This window comes from Rhinolophus hipposideros (genome assembly GCF_964194185.1).
Source record: "Rhinolophus hipposideros genome assembly, chromosome: 3".
Classification (NCBI taxonomy): domain Eukaryota; kingdom Metazoa; phylum Chordata; class Mammalia; order Chiroptera; family Rhinolophidae; genus Rhinolophus; species Rhinolophus hipposideros.
The window spans coordinates 43,111,609-43,132,986 of NC_138049.1; the positions used below are offsets into that span (position 1 = coordinate 43,111,609).

Consider the following 21,378-nt stretch of genomic DNA (forward strand, 5'->3'; position numbering starts at 1 on the left):
TACCAAGATGGCTAAAATGTCTTATCAGATAAACTTAGAAAAATTATAATGAATTTGAGTTCAATTCCAGACTACACCCAAAAGGTATACTCCATTTATTAACCATATATATTGGCCATGAGAAATTAAATAGTCACTCTAGGCAAATATCATTGTGATTGTCACTACACCTTTCTCTCTGAGAAAAGCATTATTTAAGGCAATGTTGATGTGGAAATCCTCCTTTCTGGCTCCATCTATTGCATCCCTTCATTCTTGAGCTTGAGTCACTGATTTAAATGAACTTGGCAATGAGGACCTGAGGATCCTGGCCCTGTCAAGGTCTTGTTGATTTCTGGTCCCAAGTGTGGCAGGTGATATACAGCACTTGCTGATGGCATTGGGTTTGTTCCTACATTCAGCCAAGTAAAAACATGACCGCGACCTCTTTAGATAGAAAGAAAAAGAGAGGCAAAAGAAATATAGTACTCATCTAGCTGTCCCTAAGGCCAACAGCAGAAATTCTCATAAAATGAAAAGCTTAGCAAGTGCCAATTTTGGGGTTTCTTCGGTTGGTGATGCAAATATCCAAGGGCAGTGACTGGGACCTCTTTTCATATTATATGAGTGCTGCTGAACTGCAAAAAAATACTATTTGAAACCCAAAAGGCTGGCCTCAGTCTCCCAGCTAAAGATTATAATCTTCCACGTTTCACGTTTTCTAAATGATATTAGCTGGTGAGCTATTAAAAGGCTATTAGTATGACTGGTGTCACTTGTCTGTCCTGTACTGTGAACATAAGTACACGCCGTAGTCAATTAAGTGCCTGGTGAATAAAAATTTTAAGGAACACTAATAAAAAAAATCCCATCAATTATATGTGCTCCATTTAATACAGTGTTGCTTAAAATAAATTTCTCAAACATATGTTCATTATGGATTGCATCAGGCTGGGAAACAGTGGTTTTATTTATGCATTTAGTCCTACTCTGACTAGAGAATCATGAAAAATGAGAAGTTAGTTGCAATGAGCTTCTTAAAGCGTCTCTCTGTTACTTGCAGGCTACAACCCATTTGCCCCATTGAAGGCCGATTCGGAGCCCGTGGGCAGGCTGAATTCCCTCTCCGTGCCCTGCAGTTTAAGCGTGGCCTGCTGCACGAGTTCCGGAAGGGCAATGCTTCCAAGGAGCAGGTTCGCCTTCATGACCTGGTCCAACAGCTCCCCAAGGCCATTATCATTGGGGTGAGGAAAGGAGGTACGAGGGCCCTGCTTGAGATGCTGAATCTCCATCCAGCAGTGGTCAAAGCCTCTCAAGAAATCCACTTTTTTGACAATGATGAGAATTATGCCAAGGGGATTGAGTGGTATCGGAAAAAGATGCCTTTTTCCTACCCTCAGCAAATCACAATTGAAAAGAGCCCAGCATATTTTATCACAGAGGAGGTTCCGGAAAGGATTTACAAAATGAACTCATCCATCAAGTTGTTGATCATTGTCAGGGAGCCAACCACAAGAGCTATTTCTGATTATACTCAGGTGCTAGAGGGGAAGGAGAGGAAGAATAAAACTTATTACAAGTTTGAGAAGCTGGCAATTGACCCTAATACCTGTGAAGTGAACACAAAATACAAAGCGGTAAGGACCAGCATCTACACCAAACATCTGGAAAGATGGTTGAAATACTTTCCAATTGAGCAATTTCACATTGTCGATGGAGATCGCCTCATCACGGAACCTCTGCCAGAACTTCAGCTCGTGGAGAAGTTCCTAAATCTTCCCCCAAGAATAAGTCAATACAATTTATATTTCAATGCTACCAGAGGGTTTTACTGCTTGAGATTTAACATTATCTTTAATAAGTGCCTGGCTGGCAGCAAGGGGCGCATTCATCCAGAGGTGGACCCCTCTGTCATTACCAAATTGCGCAAATTCTTTCACCCTTTTAATCAAAAATTTTACCAGATCACTGGGAGGACATTGAACTGGCCCTAAAATAATGTCATACAACACTATGTGTTGTGCCTGGAGACACACAGTGTCTCCTCTAGATTAAAATATGCACTTTTCCTCGACACAACTATACAAGTCGTTTTTCCATGTGTACTTGTACATACTCAGTGTGTGACCAAATATAAGATCAGTTCCTTTTCTACTGAAAATTTACAAAAAACAATTTGCTGTCTGCATAGTTGCATCTTTTAAGCTATTTACTAAAAGAAAAGGTGGTGGTATTAGGGGAAGTGACGTCAGCTATTTTCAAAGAGTCTTCCTTTGAGTCAGAATTTGTCACCGCCATTTTCATAGATTTAAGCCAAAAGATTAATGTGTGAAAATGTACCAATGGCTGTGAAGCTTCAGGAAGCAGAGGACTCAGTTATGCATTCTTTTCTGGGGAAAAGCTGGCTCTTTAATTCAGATTCTGAATTGGTGCCATGAAAACAGAAAACACTGTTTTCTTATGATTTACAAGAATGTCTTATCTCATAAAATTGACATTGTTCCAAAGTTCCTGTGGTGATTTTGCACTATTGTTTTCTCGTATAGACCATGGTGTCACTTGTGGCATGTCAATTACACATTGGAAAGTCACGTCCTTTTACTTCCATGTTCTATGTCAACAAAGAGAAATGTCATGTACATATGTATATTATTGTAAATACTGGTTTCACACTAAGTAATTCTATTTTGTAAACTGAATATGGCTATTTAATTTATTGTGAGAATTAAATTTATTGTGGTATTTAAAAATGGAATGGATTAAAATTACTCTATGTGCACCTTTTTTTTTTTTTTTTTTTTACTTATTTTGTTTTATGTGTCCCCTGCTGGATCCCCAAATTGAAGTTGTTTATGTGCATATGAGCACACCTGGAAACATGCACTTCTCCATTGGATTTTTGTACCCTTGTGAAAATGTATTTATGAAGTGAGGCTGAGTATATTAAAAAAATAAAACTCAACCATCTGGAAATCTAGTATAATAGCCACCTCAAAGAACACGAGCGCTGCTCTGCTACAACTCTATGACAATTAATTTACTTGTAGTTGCTGCTGTGCCAGAAGAGAGACAAGAAATACTTTAATATAATCAAGGCATAGAAGAATCTCAATTTTATTTCAACCTCTAATCAGAGTCAGACCAGTAGAGAAACTGAATAAAATAAGATTAGAAAACTTGTGTGGCCTCTGTACTGAAAGTTGCTGATGCTTCAAAATTGAATGCAAACTCTCAGAACTCCATCTTTGAGATGAAAATATTATCAATCTGCTCAGAAATGACCAAATTGAATAGCGTTGTTATTACTAACATAAACATATGGCTCATATTTCCATCCAGAGACATTAATGCTAAATTGGGTGCTTGCTAACATCAGATACACTATAGTATTCTTAAACATAATTCAGAAAACCATGGAAAGAGGTATCGAAAAAAAACAAAGGAAGAAAGATGGATTTTTCCCAATCATGGTTGCCTATCCAGTGGAAGATGTTTGAGAGACTTTAGTTCAGTATCACATTCAGCATGGCTAGAGAAATCAGCAAATTACAACGGATTCCCTTTTGATTATAATAAGTGTTGATTTTCTCCATGAGTTGTTTATCCTGTCCAGTGATTTGATGGTGAACTTTTTTACAAGTAAAAAGCCCTTTCCCCTCCAATGTCGGTTTGTATTGCTTCTCAAGCTACTGGCGTGGTAATCATCTCTGCTGTTTCAATTAGCAGTGATGCTGTTCTCTCAGCATGGAACAAGCACACGCTGTCAGGCCAGCTTCTTGCTCACTGTGCAATGACTCTGGAGTGAGAGTCTCAGGTCTAAATGTCAATCACTTCTCCCTTAAGCCATGAATGAAATCAAACATAAGGAATCTGTCATCAGATTTTCCTGTGCCTCATCTCTCAACTAACCATCAGAGGAAACTCTCTGAATACTACATTCAAGGACATAATCACATATTATCATTAATTTTATTATAACTATTCCTATAGCACTATACGACTAATAAGTTTTATACCAGTAACTGTCAAATTATGCCCCTTTGGAATACTGATGTTTCAGAAACTCAGAGTAGGTATTTCACCAGTAAAATTGAAAAATAACAATCTTTTTCTAGACTCACAGAGGAATTTTAATTTCATTAAAATAATGAATAGAAGTTTCTCAGTGATAATCTCTTACATTCCAATGTTTCTTAAACTTTACTACTGCTACCAACTGTATATCAGAGTTTATTCTAAGGTTCTATTTGACTTATGTTGATTCTTATAAGTTGGTATTTTTTTATCTCAATAAGCCAGTATTTCTTCATCATTCAGAAAAAAGCGCTGTGATTTCTAGCTGTTCCATGTCCTAAATAAGTTTGAGAATTGTTTTAAACTTTGGAGCCTCCCCACAGAGAACTAAAGCAGGAAGTCTGGCCTGGGAAGATGGTTTTGAAGGCAGGTTTCATTTCACTTGGAAAAATACAAACAAAAAACAACAACAACAAAACAACCTCAGCCACTGCCAACTGAGCTAGGTAGAGAGAAATAAAAATCCTATGACTTAATAACATACTTCCACTGGAGTTTTGAAACTTCCTTGTTTAGAAAAATGTTTCCTGTTGTCATCAAACAGGCAATGGACTTCTAAAGGAATCTCCAGGTCATTATAATAGCCCCGCTAGGGCTCTTTTTAATAAGTGATTCCTTTTACATCATGAAAACTTTGTATTCCTTCCGGAGGCTTGGTGCCACCATACGGCTTTGTGAAACTGTTCTAGCTGCAAAGACGAAAAAAATGTTTAAGCAATAGTGAAATTTCTGCTAGACCATAAAGCTGAAACTACATCATTTCAGAAGCCAGAGGATTCCAATTATAATTATACAAACAGGAATTAGAATCTCAAGAGAGTGAGAGAGACTAAGGAACAAAGGCATGTAAACACCTCATAATCACATCTGATCTTAGATTTGGTACTTTTTGTGCTGATGGACCAGCAGAAATAGTCATTATTAACTGCCAGTCCAGTTCCATTAAAGCTGATGGAGCCTCATGAGAGCACTGCTTGAGGTGCTGCCTCTGGTACAAGGGCCCAGCTAGATGATAAGCTCAGGGACCTGGAGTGGGGGGCATTACTGGGAACACTGGAGGTGTGTTGCTGCTAAGGGATGGAGGGCACTAAAAACAAGCACAGTCCATTCCTGCCAATAAGCTTTTGCTTTGTCCAATGAGCAGTTGGCTAAATAGGATTGCCTTTCTAAGCCTAATATGAGAATTTTCCAGGGATAGAAAATTTGAAATAATCATAAGTAGTGTCTTCCTGCTGAAGTTTTTTGTACTCTTTCTGCGTACTCAGCAGCCATTTTCCACTTAGGAAAATAGTCTACAGTTTAAGTGAAAAAAAGAAAACTTTGCTGAAAACAGTCCCCCTAAAAATGACTAAGTACAGCAAAATCTTAGCAATTTGGGCTAACAAGGTAAAAAATACAGAATATTTTAAAACAAATTCATTGCAATTATTCCCTAATAGACAAAGTACCAAACTATACTAACAGTATATTGAAAAAATATCTAAATATCTAATTGTACCTGTTTTACTAAAAAGAAACCTCTTAGTTGGCATTTTTTTTTTTTACAAATTGGTGTTACTCAAGTATTTCAAAAACATTCTGTCCTCTTAAGTAGGTTACTGAGGTGCCCAGCATCTGTTTATCAATTTTTATAGCAAACCTTTCTTTTATAGTTAGTGCAAGGATAAAATTTAGACCAAAATATGATCATTTGGTAAGGTTCTAATAAATGGTGTCTTACTACATAGTTCACAAAAACAATTCCTTGATCTTGTGCACTTTTAAAGATTTCTCTCCAATTACATTTTATTGTACCTTTTAGGAATAAGAGTGCCATTTGATAAAGATTAGAAATGGATTGGGGAATTGAAAAAGCAGAATTTAACTGATAGCAATATATATTTCCCATAGGAAGCCCCGATTGGCATTCCAAGAACAAATGTCTGTTATTTAAAGGCAGCTCAGTTGGAAAGCAATACCCTTTCAGTCGTATTAAGTAGGCTGCATCAGCTTGCTACCTTACTTAGCTAGTTCTATCACTTCTGATCTTGTGAAATATATCAGTCTCCAGATCTTGTGGAGCTGTTGGTAAAATGGTTTATTGTTTCTAAAAGCACATGTCCTCCTCCTTTAAAAACAGTTCACCAAAAAGGTGAATCGCTCCCAATAGGCTGATAACACCATTTCAAAGAGCTGGCCTGCCTCGGGCTCACCTCCAACTTTTGTAAATGCACAGGATTTGGCTTTGCTTTTCCTTTACTTTAATGACACCAGAGAAGAATCTCTCAGGCCAACTGCAAAACTTCCTGCCAGAGCTTCTGTTTCTTTGGTAAGACTACACTTAAAGTCACCTAAAGCTTTGGACATAGACTATAAAATAACCTGTAATTGCTGTATGTCAGGTCATCTAACATTAGGTCCTGAAAATAAATTTAATGCAAACTCTTTAAAGGTGAAATCGTCCAGCAACACCAGATGACAGTGTCACCACATCAAGCAGAATAAATAGTATGAATGGGTGAGTCAAACTTCAGAAGAGAGAGGAGGAAACAATAAGATCACCCTGGAGGAGTCAGGAGGACTTCAATGAGATGATGCTTGAACTACCATGTTCCCCTGAAAATAAGACCTAGCCGGACCATCAGTTCTAATGCGCCTTTTAGAGTAAAAATTAATATAAGACTAGGTATTGTATTATATTAGACCCAGTATTATAATATATTATATTATATTACATTACATTACATTACATTACATTACATTACATTATATTATATAACATCCGGTCTTATATTAAAATAAGACCAAGTCTTATACTAATGTTTGCTCCAAAAGACGCATTAGAGATGATGGTCTGGCTAGGTCTTATTTTCAGGGAAACACGGTAAGCACAAGAAGGTGATTGCATCTCATAAGGCAGACAAGCAGGAAAAGTATACTGCAGAATGATGAAAACAGTAGACTGAAAGCGTGAGGTGTGAAAGAGACTAGGAAGTCCAGCAAAGCTGGACCACACATCCCATGCAAGAGAATGTGAAAGATAAGAATGGAAACCCTGCCAGAGCTTCTCAGGCCTTAAGCAAGCCCTACGGGTCAGGCACACTCCATCACCTAGGATGAGGGGCCCCTGCTGGGTACCTAGGTCAGGCCTGCCTCCTTGGATCTGCACCCAGCTGATCCTTAGATACTAAGGGTTTAAGAATGGAGAAGGGAAGTTATTCTAAAAAGTTTTCTTTAAAACAATTGGTGCCCATATAATTAGTTTTCCTTCCCACCTTTCTTTACTCTTTGGTTCTCTCACTCTTCTCTTGCTGGCCAGTAGCACTGCTGCAGCTGATGGGATCCTTCATATCTGGCTCATTTATACCCCAAGACTGAGGCAAGGATGTCTGTCCAGAGCCAGCTCTCTGTGTATGCAGACCATGGAAGAGTCATATTGTCTTCCTCACACCAAGCTTCTCCCTATAGGTCCACCCAGCGTGAAACTATATCAGGAGACATAGGAATCAGAAGAAAACTGAACATTCTCCTGCAAATAAGGTATAATAATAGTGCTTTCAAGATCATCCAAGGAATATATTTATTTCATAGAAAACAAAAGAAATGTAAGTTAAATTTTCTGGGTTCAATGGACAAGTCAATTCATCCCTTTGCACTTCAGCTTCCTATTAAATAAAACAGGAGAATCAGAATAGTGGATGTTTAAGTTCTTTCAATATGACATTGCACAAATAGATGAAAGGGACTACTGGAGCATCCATCCTCGTGACATTAAACATCACACAATAGGGGGCCTAAATTTGGAGGAGTAAGGAAAGGTCAGACTCAGAGTTATCTGCTGTTCTCATGCATAGAATCACTCCAAAAAGCTTTGTGTCTATGGTTTTTATTTATAGGAGATATTGTCACCATTTCTTTATCACTGAACTGTCCCTTAATTCAACCTTATTCTCAGCTTTGACTTCCCTTTTACTGTTACCCCCTAATTAATTAACTTTTGCTGTGCAACCAACCATCCACAAACATCCCATTTAGCTCATGCTTCTGTTACTCATCTGGGCAGTTCTTCTGGTCTGGCCCAGCGTGGGTCCACTCTGCTGGCCTCCCTCATGCACCTGCGGTTGCTGGTGGATCAACTGTTGATTGGATGATATAAAGTGGCCTCTCTGCAATGTTGAGTGGCTTGAGCTGCTACTTGGTTGGTGCCACTTACCAATGTTTTGGCTGTTGGCTGAGTGACAACAGTGTCTGGGCCATGTGTGTCTGTCTCATCACTTAGTAGACTTGCCTGGGCTTCTTCACGTGGTAATCAGAGGGGTGTAAAGAGTAGCAAGAGAGGGCAAGTACCAATGTGCAAGCACTTTTCAACTACCTGCTTCCATTATATTTGCTTTTTCTCACTGATCAAAGTATGTCAAATGGCCAAGCCCAAGATCCACATGAGAGGGGACTGTATAAGAGTGAATGCAGGCAAGGAAATCATTGTGGCCATTTTTCAAACAATCTGCCACACCTCTCAATCTTGATTCTATCATGGTGAAAATTATAATATAGTAATAATTCACTAAACAACTATATTTTCCTCAATTCCTAAAGAAACATAATGACAGTAAGAGTGGTTGGCAGAATAATGTCCTTCTCAAAGATATTTGCAGTCTAATCTCAGGAATATATGTATATGTTACCTCACATAGCAAAATGGACTTTGCAGATATAAGGAAGTGGAGACCTTGAGATGGGAAGAGTTTCCTGGATTATCTGGATGGGCTCAATATAACCCCAAGGGTCTTTAAAGTAGAAGACGGAAGAAGAGGACAGTTGGAGGGATGTTAGTAATGGAAGAACGTGTTGAGACTTTGGGGACCTTCAGAGAGATGTGGCACTGCTGACTTTGAAGATGGAAGGGGGGTGGAGCATAAGCCAAGGAATAACAGCAGACTTCAGGAAGTGGATTTCCCCTAGATTCTCCAGAAGGGAACACAGTCCTGCCAACACCTTGATTTTAGCCCAGTGAGAGTTGTGTTGGATTTCTAAACCTACAGAAATGGGAGATACTAATAAGTTTGTGATGTCTTAAGCCACTAAGTATGTAGTAATTCGTTACATTAACCATAGCAAATGAACACAAGAAGTAAGGGGAAAGAGAGTGCTTACAAAATGCTGTTGTGTGTGATCAGCTTATGCTCCTTCATCATTAAAGGATGTGGGACAACAGCTATGAATCACAAAGGGAATTTCCAAACAAAGCAAGCAGAGTCCTGAAGGAAAGGCGCATCCCTACAAGTTCCCAAAGGTGGATGCAGGCAGAGTGACCCTCAAGGAGAAAACTGCCTTGTGATAGGAACACAGAGCAAGCCTCATATATTCTGGGACAATTCCACTGAAGCTCAAAAAAACAGTTTTAATGGTAAACTGCAAATAAATTTATGGTGAGCTACAGCTGACATGACATTTTTTAACATCTTTAACATTATGGTTTCTACTCTGAAAAGAGAAAACTTTTCAGGTCTTCTCCTAAGTTCATAGAATCTAGCTTTGATCCAGAAAATCTGAAGTCCCCAAAGATGGGAGCCAGGAGCCTTGGTCTTAGTCCAGATTGGTCGCAGGACCTCCTTCAAATGCCCTCGAAAACTGTCCTATGGACAAAAAGACCTGAGTTCTGTCCCGGGTTTAATGAAATTCAGAGGCATTTATTAATCACCTAGTATATCCATAGCTTCTGAAAGATCTATTAAACAATTATTAAAGGTCACTAGGAAAGCCAAAATTAGAGGTCTGACCAGAATATAGCCCTCCAGAATTCCAGCCCACAGCCCCTTGTCAAGCAAAGTCTCTAAATAGGTCTATTTATTATTTATGTCCGCTTACTTCCTAAAAGGATGTGAGGTGGCAATTTACTAATTAAAATTTGTTTCTAATCTCTTTCTAATCTTGTCTTATTGGCTGCATTTCAACCTTCTTGTATTTAATCAACCTCGAATAATAATGTATAGTGAGTCTGTATAAAAATAGGAATTAGCATTCAAATGAAAATGTACACACCTTTAGTGCACATATAACACATATGGACATATTTGGACTTGTAAGCCTGCTGAAAGAAGCTAGTGATAAATGTTCATCATGGGACTAATCAAAACCATTCTTTTGTTAGCGATTATCTGTCAAATTTGCACAGCTGCCTTTTAAAAATTATAGTCCAAAGGTGTGGCAGTCCAATCAAAGTGAATATACATTAAAAAAGAAAACCTCAATAAATTAATATTTCAAAAACGTATCAATCTGGAAACAAATGCTTTGATAAAAGAACATACTTGCATAAGTGAAGTGTCACTACATACAGTGTAAGAATTTTTGGTGTTAAAAAGACACACGTCTTGCTAATTCCAGGATACTGAAGGTGCGTACATGGCAAGTAGTAAACATGTTACCATTGTGTGCATGTGCACATGGATGTGTGTTTGCATGTGTGTGCGTGTGTGTGATTCTCGGCAATTCTGTAACAATGTCTCATCCCCATGTGATGACCACCTTACTTTGGAGCTTGACCATCACCACAAGACTTCCACCCTGGAAATAATTGTATGTTTCTGAAAGCACAATTAAACGTAAACATACATTTAAAAACAAAGTGTTTACTTGGCATAATTATCTGTGTCTATAGTGTTAGAGGCTATAACATAAAAGAAGCATGATTATTAGTAAGTAGACAGACCCAAGCCTAAAACTCTGAGAGCATGGAGTTGATAACTCTCTCTGGGATCCTGAAATGTCCTTGGGAACTCAACGTGGAAGATCCAAGCATCACGTAAAACAAAAGGTGTTTGAGGTGAGGGGTCAGAATTATCTGACGCTTGGCTTTACACCAGTGGCCACCTCACCGGAAAGACTACGAAGGGAGCAGACACTACTGAACATTATCTGTGTTTATCCCCACAGACAACCCAGCTGAATTCAGCCACACAAACCCTTATTTTGGATGGAGTTTGTTAAAATTGGTCTGTGATCATCCTCAAAAAAGTTACTTCAATTTCTCCTTTAAACAATTGTCTTTGAAATAATTGGAGAAAGAATTTAAAAATTCTTTCTGTGAAATTAATTCTTTTTTAATTCCTTTGGCTAGCTCATGCCCCCCATGGGTCCCAGTCCCTGTAACATGCTCCCAATGCAGTCCCAGGAGTCCCCTCAGCTTTGCTGACACACAAGCCAGCCAGGTGACATGGGGCACCTGTCAGGTGCAGCTCTCTCAGTGCCACAGACAACTCTGCTGGGCAGTGTGGCTTCCCCACCTGGCATTGCCACAGTTTCCACATCCTGAAAGACCTACGATAATATATGTATAGGTGCGTGGCGGGGTTGTGGGGATGAGTAGGGTATCCCTTCTCTCCTTATGTCATATACTCCCTTTTAAAAAGTACCAAAAACATCCTATGGAAATATCAACAAAGCAGATCTTTCTGCTTCCTACATTCAAAATCCACCCTCTCCATAGGGCCAGGAGGAGACAGAAGAAAAATCTGAGTATTGGACACTATGGTAAACTCAGAATCTCATGATAGGTGTTCAATAAACATTTGTGGATTGAATGAACAAATCACCCTTTCATTATAACGATGAAGTCTTTACTGCTAGATTAAACTTGTCTACCTTTTTCTTTCTTTCCTTGGAATGAGTTCTCTACGAGGAGATTCTAAGGTCCTTTATGCAAATAGACCTCTAGTGGCCAACCCACGAAACAGCCAGACATGTCTTCCAGCAGTGGACATGGTGCAGGCTTTTGCTGGGCTCCCGAATGCCCATTATACTTTTAATGCACTGCAAGATACAAATGCTGAGAACCAAGGTCTAGCTTCAAACTTTGCTCTACGAAGACCTTCTCATGCCAGATTCTAGTGTCACAGTTGAAATCACTTCACTCCTTTATACCTCATGATATATAACAGTGAGGCAGCAGATGTCAATTTCTATTTATGTAAAAGTCCTGGCCCCTCAATAACATGGATCCCTAAATTTTCTGTTAAATTTTACATTTAATTAAGCATTAACTAAAATTGTAAATTTCAAAAACAATGATCAGAACAAAGTAATTGCCACTTTCATCATAGTATAAACCATGTTCTGAAAAATCATAGTTTAGGATTTTACAATATTAAAGGTGAATAGCTTAGTTCACTGATGGTATAGAGGTCGAGCTCATTGTTGTTGTCCATTACACTTTTGCATGTTAACATATCTTAGCCTGAGAAACTGCAGACACAATCTGGTAGACTCAAAGAGAAGTAGACAGTTCAAAAATCACAAGGACAGTGGATAATAACAAGGATCTACATATACACAGTAATTCCCCAGTCCTAGAATAAGAGAAACACCCATTTTTATTTGCTTTGACACATTTAGGAAATCATTTGGTATTAAAGAATGATTAAAGCTAGTGATTATTTGATTAAGGCTCTGTATGTACAAATGAAATAACCAGACTATGGGTGATCCACTTATTTCTAGTCTGTAATGGTGGAAATACCTGCAAATTGAAATTGTCATTCTATGAGTCTAGTTATTACATCTCAGTTGATTGGTTACATTATATGGACACAAACAAATCTTTTAGGAACATATTTTGATGCATGAATGATTTGGGAAAATTCACCAAATGAAGAGGCAACACCTCTGAATGGATGAAAAATTTTGACCTGAAAATCCACCCCAGGCAATAGAGTGACATCTGTCAGGACACGGTGGATAATATGATTAACATCTACTCACTGGGCTGCTTATTTCAGAATCTCACAGGTAATTCTGGCAGAGGCTCAAAAGAAATGTTTATGTCCGTTTTGATCCCTCATATTACAGATATGCTGTCCAGGTTGAGAGCCACTATTCTCCATGATAAACTGTAGGTGTTGATTTTATTGTCTTAGTAAACTCAACACAATTAAGAAAATGGTGTCTTTGACATTTCTTCTGTATGGTAAGCAACTTTAGAGCAAGTATTATGTCATATACCTTCCCTATCCATGCAGGCCCTAGGCTCACACTTTACACTATAGTAAATGATTATTTAAAAAAAAAGTGAATGAAGAAAGCTTAACTATTTATTTGTTTAAACAATATGAAAAATTTCTAAAGCTTACTATTTGTTTAAAAATAGTTTCTGATGCATAATACTGTTCAGAGACCACCAAATATGGAAGATTTTAGATACATATATTTAGTGTAGGGGGTGCACAAGGAGGGCCATTTGCTCCAAGCCTCACACTGACAAAAAGGTCAAAGTTAGACTGGTGACATTACCTCCCAATAAGATTAGACTGCCATCCCTGAAAAGCTTTGACACATACACACATGTTCACATATCTTATTTTATAATACACCCAAAACCTTATAAAATGGTGGTAGGCCCCTTGACCTCTGAGAGGGAACAGACATCTGGACCTACACTCATTCATGACAGGATTAGCAGGACGGAAGGGGTGTCCCTTCAACGTATTCACTTTGCTTGTTCTTGTCAATTTGGTTGAGAAACAATAGCATGGGACCCACAGGTCTGTGCTTCAAGAAGGCGCTTTAGAACAGAACAAGTGTTGGCCAACAGGAGAAAAAGTTCAGGAACACTAATCCATATCCCCGTGGGAATGCTCTGCTTTCCATATTCCTTTTGAAAAATCTAGCTTCTCTAGTAAGTTGCCATACTCCAAGAGGAATTAAGCTTGAAAGGTAACAACTTCAAAAGACAAATTGAAAAGACCAGACCTCAGGCTGTGAAGGGCATTCCAAAGAGAGGAGGGTTTAACTCAGCTTTCAAAACATGTCCCACCACTTTGAAAGTTTCTGACATTTTCATTGTTGCTGAAAATTTTCTCACCTGTGACATCTTTCATCGGAAAACCATGAAATACCAACAATCTCTCTCCAGGTAGAATAGGGGGGAAAATGTGAAAGTCAGTTGAAGTAAATTGTTGCTTGTTATACTTCTGCTTGAGCCTAACAAAGCATCTCCAAGACAGTTGCTTGAGCCTTACTTATCTGACTGTAAATTACCAGGATGCACATTCTACTGTAAGTGGAACTGAGGCCCCAAACATGTGGCCCCAACAGGAAGCAAAGGTCTAGACAGATTGCCAGAAATGTAACTCCATGACCCATTTACAGAGATGGCCAAAAAAACAGAAGGAAAAAAATAGGAAATAAGAATAAATGGTGTAAATACATGTCTCAACACTTACATTTGTGCCTTTTTCAGGCTACTTCCTTTACCCAGAATCCCGTTACCTTACATTTACCTGGGTAACCTCTGCTGACCCTTCAAGGCTCAACTGAGAATCACTGCAGTCACTACTATGTGCCAGGCTTAGTATTAGGCACAAGGAACATGAAAGTGCATGATGAAAGATGCCTACGCACAAGGAGGTGTGTGCCAGGCTACCAGTAGGCACAGCAAACAATGTACAAGGAAAGAGATTATCCTATACTCATTGCTTGGCTACTGGGCACAAAGAATGCAACAGTGCACGACATGAGATGCCTAACCCAAGGAGGTGTGCACCAGACTCCATGTTAGGCAAATGGACAACAGTGCACAAGACCTACCTACAAGGCGCTGGGAGCTGGCTGAGTACTGAGGATGAGGAACTGGACAGTGCACGATGCTAGATGCCTGCCCACCAGAAGCTGCATGCCAGGCTCAGTGCTGGACACAAGAAGCATGGCAACGCAGAATACAATGTGCTCACCTGGAGGGAACTGGAGTCCAGGCTCAGTGAACACAAGGAATGTAGCAGTGCATAATCCAAGGACCCTGCTCATGGGTCAGGCTCCACATGGGCAAAACAAACATGGCAGCGCACAATGCAATGTGCCCACGCTCAAGGAACTGCCTTCCTTATAGCCCCTGGCCTGGTCATTGCTTCTATAACCCCCATTTACACCCTGATAAAGGTCACTTTTTGAGTTAAATATTTTCAGTGTCTATTTCCTCCATGGACAAGAATTTCAAGGGCAATTATAATTTGTTTGTGTTTGTATGCCAACCACTGTGTTTGTAAGCACAGTGACCTCAAAACACCAAAACCACTCCCACCAGTGACAACATAGATATATGTGGCACTGAACCAAATTACTAAATTTCAGCTCCTGTGTCAATGAGATTTCAGGGAAAAATTTTCTTTGCTATGTTCTAGTTAGTATTTTTACATCAGTATTGATGCATGATATGGGTTTGTAGTTCTGTTTTTATTTGGCTTACATATCAGTGCTAAACGTGTTTCACAAATGGAGTTAGGAAGTTTCTTTCCTCTTCAGTGCTGTAGAACAGATATCAGCACATTTTTTTCTGTAATGGGTTGATGATAAATGACAGTAAATTTCTTTTAGGCTTTGAGGTCCATATGGTCTCTGTTGCAACTAGTCAACTTTGCACAAAAGCAGCCACAGACAATAAGGAAACAAGTGAGTGTAATCATGTGACTGTCCAATTAATCTTCACATATAAAAGCAGGTGGCAGTGTGCCAGATTTGATCTGTGGGCCTTGGTTTGCTGACACCTGTTCTGGTGTCTGGATAATTTATAGAGCATGAGGACCATGTGGTCTTTGAAGGCTTGGTAGCAGTGCCCCTGTACCTGATCTTAGTGGATAAAACTTTGGTTTTATCCATTTATCCATTAAATAAGATCACAAGCTATTGCAGGTTCATCTTGTATTTTCCCTGTCCCAATGCTAGAACAACTCGCTTCTCCAAGGAACCAGTAACATACGGTTTTAGTTATAGAGAGTTTATAGTATGTTTTAATGTCTGTTAGAGCTCATTCCCTTTTATAGTTTTACTTGTTTCATAGTTTGTCACAAGAACTTTCCTGACTCAGCCAACCACAAAAAAACAGAGAAGACTAAGAGGGTGTGTGACTCAGAGGCAGATTTGCTTGCAGGGTCAGGGGCCGGTGTGGGGACAGAGCCAGGATGTGGTTTCCAGGCTCTCGCCCTCACGTGGAAAGGTGCTCACTCAAGTAGTAAATGGCCATCAACTGTGATTGGATGGCCATCAGCTGTGGCTAGTTGACGTCAGTTGTAACCAGTGAGCCACTGGCCACTAATATAACTGCTGTGGCTATGCTAGCAGTGAATGGGGGCTAGCAAGAAGATGGTGGCTAAGCTAGCAAGAACGGATTGCAGTTAGCACGGCAGATTGCAGCTAGCAAGTGAGGTTGGTTGGCAGAGAGAAGTGGACAGCGGGTTGCAGATACTATGGCTCCTGCTTCCTGTGTCTCCAACCCAGCTGCCAGCGAGACTATAGTGATATGACTCCCCTATCTATGGCTCCATGGGTGTTCCTTTTTGGCCTCACCATGACTTGCGTTCTTCTGTGGGGAGAGGGACCAGAGACCACGCGTGACACTGCATGACAGCCTGGAAGAGAAGACCCAGTCCAGCAGGCCAAATGTGGGAGCTAATAGCTTCAGTGTGACAATATTATGACCACAGGTCCTGGCATGTCCTTGGGCTGCTCGAGTGGCATAAGGTTTGGGCAGCAGTGAATCCAAGTACAAGGGACATCCTGAGAGCCACTCATGCTGGGTGTGTCCCGTAGCAAGGATCTGGTCCAGCCAGGCAGGTTTGCTGTCCCTGCAGAGGAAGCTTGGCCTGGTAAGGACAAGGCAATGGCCTAACTATAGAGGCTTAGGGTCCCAAAACTGGGACCCCAGGAGCAACAGCAAAGGAGATCCTGTTGGCAGAGCTGCCAGGCATCTTAGGAGGAGACTGAAACCTGAGAATTAGGCCGAAGGTGAGTTACCAAACTTGGAGCTTAGGGCAGAGCTGGGTGAGGACTACATGGGACTTAGGCTGAACTCCAAATGTCCAGCTAAAGCTCCTAAATTCTCCTGCCCAGTGTCCTGATTAGTTACAGAGACTCCACGTGGAGTTAATTAGTCTGGCTTTGAAGAAGGGAAAGAGAGAGACCTTAGAAATCATCAAGGTCAGACATGAGACTTTGAATCTGGGGGTTGTCCCTAATTAGCCAAATGACCTTAGGCAGGCCACTTTACTTTTCTGGTTTACCAAGGGAATGAAATGAGATTATGTTTAAGGCTCCTTCCACTTCTAAGAGGCTAATTAATTAACCTAGTTAAGAGCAATGGGGACTTTAAATTTCACCAGCACTTTCTGTGTGTCATGCACTCTGCCAGAAACTTTACATTCAGTAAAGGGAAGAAAACTAATGTTTTTTGTTACCAGTGGTTTATCGGTAAATGTTTAAAAACTAGGTCTCTTGGGCAGAGAAAGTACAGAAGCCCTTATTTGGAGCATTTGCCAATCTCTGTGGTACAAATACTCCCACCAGGATTTCAAGTTACTACCATGTAGTCCCTGAGTGCAGAGTTGGGAATATGAAGGGGGAAACCATTATATAGGATTTCCATCCTACAAATACAATAGATACAAATAGCTCCAGACCATAGGTAACAATGAAATGTAATAAAATGATCAGAAAGTGATGTTTTGAGTAAATGTTACTTTTGTTTTTTATATAAATTACTTAATTGTAAATATATATAATTTTTAATAATGTCTGTGTTTAACAACTGGCTCTCAAAATTTCTGATAATTTATCAGTAAGTTCTCGAGAACTGATATGTGCCACCTGTAACACACTACTAGATTACTTATTGCCTACCAGGTGTCATGATTGTAAATTTATTTTTTTTAATTATTTTTTGTATAGTTTCAGGTATACAAAACTACATAATTAGACATTTATACTCCTCATAAAGTGATAACCCCCCCAGTCTACTACCCCTCTGATATTGTATATAGCTGTTACTATACCATTAACTATATCCCCTATGCTGTACTTTACATCCCGTGACTATGTGTGTATATATATGTATATGTATACATATATATATATATATATATATATATATATATTAATTATAGTTGACATTCATATTATTCTGCTCCAGCACAGTGGTCAGGCTATGAAGTGATCCCCCTGATAAGTCCAATACGCATCTGCACCCTACGTAATCTTTATAACATTATTGATTATATTCCCCATACTGTATTTCATATCACTGTGACTATTTTGTGACTACCAATTTGTACTTTCTAGTCCCTTCACCTTCTCCCTCATCCCCACCCCCTCCCTTCTAGCAACCATCAGTTTTTTCTCTATATCTCTGAGTCTATTTCTGTTTTGTTTGCTCATTTATTCTGTTCTTTAGATTCCACATATAATTGAGATCATATAGTATTTATCTTTCTCGGTCTGACTTATTTCACTTAGCATAATATTCCCTAGGTCCATCTGTGTTGTTGCAAACAGTAAGATTTCATTCTTCTTTATGGCATAGTGATATTCCAATGTATAAATGTACCATCATTTCTTTATTCAATCATCTATTGATGGGCATTTTGGTTCCATGTTTTGGCTAGTGTGAATAGCACTGCAATAAACATAGGGGTGCATGTAGTTTTTTTAATTAGTGTTTTGGATTTCTTTGGTTAAATACCCAGGAGTGAAATTGCTGGATCATATGGTAGTTTTATTTTTAATTTTTTGAGGAACCTCCATACAGATTTCCATAGTGGCTGCACAAATTTGCAATCCCACCAACAGTGCACGAGGGTTCCCTTTTCTCCACATCCTCACCAACACTTATTGTTGATTTATTGATCATAGCCATTCTTACAGGAGTGAGGTGGTATCCCATTGTGGGTTTTTTTATTTCTCTAATGATTAGTGATGTTGAGCATATTTTCATATATCTGTTGGCCATCTGATTGTCAATTTAGATTGACATTAATCCTCACAGTGACCTTCTCAAAGAGTTATCTTACTTATATATAAAAGGGTCTCAGAAAGGTTAAATAACTTGCCTGTTATTTAAACTATGGTTGTGTGACCTGCACCATCCCTATACTCTTATTATACCACACTGTTACTCATATTGCAAAAATTTGATGTTAAACTATTTTATTCTTTAGAAGAATAGTTTGTGTTCCATATAAACTGAGATCCTCTGAATTCAGTGAGTTTGTGAACCCCAATGTTTCTTTGAGGTCATTGCCCCTGAATCACTTTAGTTACAGAAAGTGCCATTAAACTGGGTAAGATGCCAGCATTAGACAGAACTTGACCTGCATAATTTTCTAGAGGAGAATGATCTAGAACCAGTTACCTGGTAGGAAGTCATCCATCAGAAACACTGGAAAACACCTCAAACTCTTTTCTCATTTTCCTTTCTTTCCCTAAATTAATTCCGAATCAACAAAACTAATTCCTTTTTAATCAAGTCAATGTTTTGCACAATGAACCTAATGGTGAAGATCCAATAACATTTCAACCACTGTTTACAACTTATTAATGTTTTAGATTTGTTGCTGAAATTTTTGTGAGTTACTGTTTTTTCTTACAACATAACATGATGGTGTTTTCTTTCCCATAAGCAACATCACTGTAAAGTTACAATAGAAGTTCCTAGGAACAAAATAATTTTTAAAAATTAAGAATATATTATCCCTAAAGAAACAGGTTACAGAATAAATATGTTTCATAATTCAAAAAAAAAATGAGTGGATACTTACAAGGGAATATTTAAACCTCTAGATAATCTGCCTAAATGAATCAAATTGCTCACAGTCCTGAGTGACCGATCTTACCAGAAGGGAGACACCAGAGTTGACTATATTAAGCAACAATAAACTTTATTTCAAATACTGACACTTCCATGAAAAATCATTTTGTCTGTCACTGGTTGGTTAAGTTATTCTCATCTGCTTTCACTGTAGAGTTATTTTAGGTCTTGGAAAGAAAGTAATATATGACTTTTAATTACAGCATCAATTTATGACAGTATTTTTCCCTTCATGTTTGCTTCAAGGACCACACAGGAAGCAAGCTCTAAAGAACTGTGTGCAGCCAAGAAGCCTGATCTGATATTGAATGTGTTTCCTCTTATCTTCACTGTTCCTGCTTTTCTGTGCCCTGCCATCATTTACACCCTTTTACATTCGCTCTCTGATTCTTTCATTTCCTCCCTCCTCTTCATTTCCCTCCTGGCATTCAGTAAGGGAGTAGATGGAAGAAAAGAAAGTGGGTATGTGCCGAGTGCTGGCACCTTGTGTAATCCATCATAGGAGCCCAGGGAATGAGTGACTGAAGGGACAGAAAAGACATTCGTGCAAGGGCCAAGGAACTGTTACTCTGTACCCATCTCATTCACGGTATGCTTTTATAGACAAGGGTTTTGGCTTTAAAATAGAGGCCATATTGGAGGGATGGAGTGAGGAAAAGATATAAAAGAGAATAACAAAGCAGACTGAGACAAGAGTAGCTAAACACACATTGTGTGCCTCTCTTTTATTTTCAGTGTTGAACTGAAGGTTCAAATAAATTGAGTGCGGCCAGGCAAACTATACTATTAGATTGGTGCAAAAGTAATTGCGGTTTTTGCAATTATTAAACTTTTAAACCGCAATTACTTTTGCACCAACCCAATATGTTGGTGTCTTTGGTATTACTGGGAAGAGTGTAAGATATACTGAACCAGGAAATAACCCGAGACAAAGGGAACTGATGCTGGATTTTGAAAGGAGATCTTCCATTTTTCTTAATATATTTGTTTACTTTAAAAAGGCACACAAAGAAATATTTAGTAGTTTAATGATGAGGTTCAGGAATGATTGCCCATGGAACTTTTCCTATACAATGCTAAGTGGATTGGTCACCATTAAACATCTTCATAATGCTCCTCCTGCTCCGTAATAATAATACTACTAACGATAATTTAGAGTAATAATCACTAACATTGATAGAGTGCTTATTATGTGACAAGCACCCTTCTAAAGACTCTACATGCATTAATTCAAGTATTTCTCAGAACAATCCTATGCAATAGGGACCATTTACCATCCTAACTTTATAGTAAACTGAAGTACAAAGAAATAATTCATCCAGTAGCTTTCTATTCTAAAAAAACAAACTCCAAATTCCTTAGGCTTCCAGTCAAAGTCCTCCATGATCTGGGCCCAAGTGCTTTTTAAAAAATTAGATCACACGCCTAACTGACAACAATAGTACTCAGTAGAACCTACCACATGTTCTGCTTCTTGACTGTAAATTCACTCCCACCTCTGTTCCCACCCAAGATACCCTCTTCTTTGCCCTTTGCCCACGTGGGTCCTCCCATCATACAAAACTGCTCTAGTGCTAACTCTTCCATGCAGACATCTCTGACCATTCTCACCCAATGACTTTCACTCTTGCCAACAGTACCCTATAACTTCTCTTGACTTACTGTTTTATATCGCCATTTAAACACCCATATCAAAAGTCCAGTTCCTCCAACTGGAA

The 21,378-nt window shown here is 39.0% G+C and overlaps 1 protein-coding gene across 3 annotated transcripts in view; it reads left to right on the forward strand.

The window, feature by feature from the left end:
- Positions 1–3,151, forward strand: part of HS3ST5 (heparan sulfate-glucosamine 3-sulfotransferase 5) — a 253,367-nt gene extending 250,216 nt beyond the window's left edge. For 2 of the 3 annotated variants that reach the window (XM_081039158.1, XM_081039160.1), the window contains one exon: positions 1,043–3,145. In XM_081039158.1, coding sequence (XP_080895284.1) covers positions 1,043–1,973 — 931 coding nt within the window. In that variant the 3' untranslated portion in view covers positions 1,974–3,145. Of the gene's footprint in view, positions 1–1,042 lie in introns of all 3 variants that reach the window. The other variant, XM_081039159.1, reaches the window with a different exon arrangement.
- Positions 3,152–21,378: the final 18,227 nt, after the last annotated feature.